Source organism: Danio aesculapii, chromosome 18 (assembly GCF_903798145.1).
Source record: "Danio aesculapii chromosome 18, fDanAes4.1, whole genome shotgun sequence".
Taxonomy (NCBI): Eukaryota; Metazoa; Chordata; class Actinopteri; order Cypriniformes; family Danionidae; genus Danio; species Danio aesculapii.
In genome coordinates, this window is record NC_079452.1 from 42,838,747 (window position 1) to 42,843,908 (window position 5,162).

At 39.2% G+C, this 5,162-nt stretch overlaps 1 protein-coding gene across 1 annotated transcript; it reads left to right on the top strand.

The window, feature by feature from the left end:
- Window positions 1-429: 429 nt before the first annotated feature.
- Window positions 430-4,577, top strand: bhlhe41 (basic helix-loop-helix family, member e41). The gene is made up of 5 exons (XM_056478487.1): window positions 430-634; window positions 750-813; window positions 946-1,053; window positions 1,159-1,270; window positions 1,877-4,577. Exons 1-5 carry the CDS (start codon window positions 573-575, stop codon window positions 2,788-2,790), a joined length of 1,260 nt encoding a protein of 419 aa, XP_056334462.1. The 5' UTR covers window positions 430-572; the 3' UTR covers window positions 2,791-4,577.
- Window positions 4,578-5,162: the final 585 nt, after the last annotated feature.

Sequence of the window (5,162 nt, forward strand, 5' to 3'; positions counted from 1 at the left end):
ATGTTTATAATAAATAAAAATATCTTATTAGCATTTATCATATATTTTTATATTTCGATTTTAATTAAATTATTTTAGACATGTAAAAATGGTTGTATTTTGGAGTAGTGTACAATATTAGTAATATAGGAAATACTTATGGTATTCCCTCATTTAGATTAGACATAAAAGCATAAAAAAAACTGATACTTTTTGATGTGTAGATGTTATTCTTGAGTCTGAAAATGCATTTATTTAAACTCTTCTGCAGTGATATGCTGGTGTTTGTTTTTTCAGAGTCTATTGAGCAGTGAACTGACAACTTTCAAGCTCATTTAATTCCCAGACTCTGAAGCTGGTGCAGTTTACACGTGAGTCAGCGCGCGGTTCCTGGTGAAGGCGCGCGTGCGCGGTAGTGGCCACGCGCAGTGTGAGTGCGCGAGAGCGCTGGGCAAAGTGGCAGCTCAGGCGAGCGCGCACACACACATCATCATCATTCAGAGGTGCTGCGCGAGACCGGACACAACGCACTGCCGCTCCGCTCAGATACTGGATTAACCAAACCTCACTGTAAAACAAAGTGGGACAAAGTTATGGAAGAAAGAATATCGAGAATGCAGAGCAGACAGTTTCTGGATCACGCGGATTTCTTGGGGTAATTTTATATTCGCTCGTTTTGCTTTTAATTAACGCAGGCACTGCTTTTACAAGGTGTCGAAATGAATTTATTATCTTCTTTAAAAAAAAACAATAATGTTTTCTTTTAATAGGGTGGAATATTCATCGCTCTACATGTGCAAATCCAAAAGAGGGATGAAGAGAGAGGAAGGAAAGGTAAGCAAACTGTGGACCCGTGATGAAAACGTGACATTCACGTAACACTCAGTGACACTCGCTGTTAGGTATGCGAGTTATGATCATTACTTTACCAACTTCTGCAGCAGCTCATACTTTTGTCATCCGCAGGACGCGTACAAGTTACCACACAGACTGATAGAGAAAAAGAGGAGGGACCGAATAAATGAATGTATTGGGCAGCTGAAGGATTTATTACCCGAACATCTCAAACTCACGGTAAAGTTGTTTAGTTTTGTTAATATGTGTTCCTGAAATGTATCTCCCCACATAAGTGAAGTCAGAAAGCATGGACACGCTGTAAATGTTCGTGTTGTCTTACAGACTCTGGGTCACTTGGAAAAAGCGGTGGTTCTGGAACTGACGCTGAAGCATTTGAACGCTTTGACAGCTGTCACAGAGCAGCAGCACCAGAAGATCATCGCTTTGCAGAACGGTAAATTACATAATGTTCAGCCCACACAATGCAATTAGACTTACCTCAAATCCACACGAGGGGAAAGAGAGTAAATGTCGCTTAAAGTACTTGAACTAAACTAAATGCTTATGAACATAATTACGTTCGTTTCGATTCAAAACAATCAAAAATAATAAAAGAAACATCAAAATGTTTATTTTTACAGTTTATCTTATTTATGTTCTATCTATCTATCTATCTATCTATCTATCTATCTATCTATCTATCTATCTATCTATCTATCTATCTATCTATCTATGCTTATATGTTTATATCTATATACTTAATTTAAATAATATTGATTTTATTTAAATTTTATCTTATTTATGTGTATTTTCTACTTATATTTACCCCTTTTACAATTTATATTTGGATGATAGATAAGTCTATCTATCTATCTATCTATCTATCTATCTATCTATCTATCTATCTATCTATCTATCTATCTATCTATCTATCTATCTATCTATCTATCTATCTATCTATCTATCTATCTATCAGATAAATCCACACTGTACATCAGTCTGTCCATCTGCCAGTTTTCCTCTTTTATATGACAGGACTTTGCCTCTTGTTTTATGACAGGGGAGCGATCGCTAAAGTCCTCCCTCCAGGCTGACTTAGACGCTTTCCACTCAGGCTTTCAAGCATGTGCCAAAGAAGTCCTGCAGTATCTGAACAAGGTGGAGAACTGGACGGCGCGCGAGCAGAGGTGCACGCGACTTATCAACCACTTACACAAAGTTTCTGCTCAGTTCCAGCCAGGCACAGGGATCCTGCAGCAGCCAGTGGCAGGAGACGACGCTCCAGAGCGGGACACCCAGAGAGATCCTCAAGCCAACTGCGTCCCTGTCATCCAGAGGACTCAAAACCTTGAGCTTAACGAGAACGACACAGACACAGACAGCGGGTATGGAGGAGAGGCTGAGAAAGGCGATGGGAAGAGCGAGAAAGGATGCGACACGGCAAAAGGAGTTAAAATCAAGCAGGAGTTCGGAGATGAACGTGTCACCAAAAAGGCTAAAATGAACTGGTCGGCGAATGGTGGTTCAGATTCCACTAGTACGCGACCAGACGTGGCGCTTATGAACTCTTTAATGGGAATGACAGGGGTTGGTGGACAACAAACTCCCTTTTGCATGCCGTTTTACTTCATAAACCCGTCTGCAGCAGCATCATACATGCCATTATTTGACAAAAGTCATTTGGAGAAGTTGGTGTATCCAGCAGCGGCGGCATTGACCACGCCATTTCCGTGGCTTTACCCCGGGATCCCCACACACGCCTCTGCTGCAGCCGCAGCAGCCATCGCTTTCCCCAACACATCCACCGATAAAACCTCTGGATTTGATGCAGCATCGTCAAAAGATGACGAGCCGGAATCTCCCGATGATGACCTGTCCAATGAGGCCGACCTGGCCTCTCCTGCATCTGAAGATCACGGCTCAGAAATTGAAACAAGTCATCAGCCCCAAAGAAATGACAATGATGGTACATAAAGCTGATGTTTCGACCTTTGAATACACACTAGTTTGCTTGTAAAACCGCTATTTATCTGTTTCTCTTAATTTAACTGTTATTAAGTATTTACTATAGTGTTTCTATGGATTTCCAAACAAAAAGCTGTTCTTTTGTTAATTTTTTTTGCATTATTATTGATATTATTAAAAACTCAAAATTTCACGTCAAATTGGTTTACCGTTTTTTTAGGGGAGAATGGGGGACGTTGTAACAGACAGTGCCTTTTGCACTGATTCCTTGAATGAAAATCAGAACTTTTTTCTTTTTGTCCTTTATGTTTTGCCATACAATGGCATATTGATTGAAAATGTGTGAAATCCTCAGGCTTTGCTCTGAGTTTTTATGTTGTAGCTGTTTTTTTTTTAAAGATGAAGAAACTTAGTTTAGTGCAATAGTTATTAAGCTAAAGAGAAGCGCTTATCCTAGCGGAACGTTCCTTTCAAAGACTTGGAAGTCACATATTGGACTCTTGGATGTAATGTTTGATACTGACCTCAAGCAGGCTGGTGTGACTGCTGCAGTATTTGTCAGATGTAACTTTCTATTACTGGATTTCAGTTGTCTTTTGCTCTCTTTTCAATGTTCAGCGCTTGAAAGAGTTACCTACATACCTCAACAAAGCATAGTGTTTGGGCCAGGACTTCTTCGAGATGCTCCTCTGGTAGGGGTGGTGACGAAATGTTTTGAGCGATTTTAATTGGACAAATGATGTGACCAACAATAATCCTCTGATGTAATGTTACAGCACCCCCCGTCTCCCTCTCTCTGTCTCTCTCTCACTTTATCTCTCTCTCTCTCCCCATCCCAAACGATTAGTATGAATCTCTTGTAAAGGAAATCAACACTCCAGATCAAACTGGCACCTGTCAGTCAACACTGAAAGTGCTTTGCCAACAATCTGACATCATTGTCCTGTGTCACCTCTAGCAAAAATATACAAGGTATAATAGCACCTTATGGAACTTTGATATTGAATGTAATCTGTGTTCTTTTGGTAGATCTAAAAGTTTGTACTGTATATATTCTGATAAAAGTAGTTATTTAATCCAGAGGTAAAGTGCACTTTTTCTTGCCTATAACACAATCCTCACTCTTCGTTTTTAAGCCAATGCCCTTTGAACTCAAGCTATGTGTTTTTCTTAAGGAAATCTTCTTAAATACCATAAAATGAAAAGTGTTGGAGTATGTATCTATAACATCATAACACTCTTGAGCTGACTCACTTGAGTCCAAGACAATTGTTGAAGAGGTGAAACCTTTAAAGAAATCAAACGTGCTTTGCCTTTTCGGAAAGATTTTCACTACTCATGACCTCAGACATGCATATAGGTCATGTTGTGTATTGTACAAATGTTGTGGAGCACTGTAATATGACATGAATCAACATGTGAATGGACCTTTTCAGATTGGGAGATTCCAGGAGGCTCTCAAATTTTATTGAATGTGTTTATTTTTCTAGGCCTGGGTTCATGAATGCATATAGGAACAGTGATGTACCAGCTGCCGTTGATTTCTGCATTGTAACACATTTCATAGGCCCTATAGTGTCTTTGCCTCAACTGTCATTTGCCTCAACAGTGGCATGTGGATGTATATAGTTTGTGAATATGCTGTATGTTTAAAGTTTATGTTGTAGAAGAAATCTATGGAGTTTTTTAAAGGATGAACTGAGCGACTGCTGCACATTTCCTTAATGCTTTACACATTTGCTGTTTGAAATTATGCAGCTCAGTTGTCAAATAAACATAAGCTCATGTGAACAAAATGCTATTGCTCTTCTCATTCATTCAGCACCTAAACGCACATGATATTCATAGAGTATAGCTCAACCACATTCCTGGAAGACCACCAACACTGCATATTTTGGACGTCTCCTTTGTCTGTCACACCCATTATAGGTCTTTCAGTCTCTGCTAACGAGCTGATGATCTGAATTAGGTGTGTTTGGTTAAGGAGACAAGGAAAGCGTGCAGAGCTGGTGGTCCTCCAGGTACGTGGTTGAGAAACACTGATATAACTAACTCTGACAGAATAATTCAGGCTTCATAACAGGTCAAAGTACAGTTATTTTCGATGTGAACCACCCAGAAACACATGCTTACCTACATATGATATAAAGAGATAAGCCAGGCTACATAACATTTTATTATACCATGTTGTGCTATTTGCTGTCTACATAATTAGCACAATTAGCATTTCATGAAAGACAACATGGTCAAATAAAAGTTAATAAGTTGCACATTTTCAATAAGAAGTTGACCAGAACTCTTTTAAGATAATTGAAATCAAGCTTTCAACAAAACCTTCAGCTAAAAATGTGTTAATAGTTGAGAACCAGTGAATGAGTCAG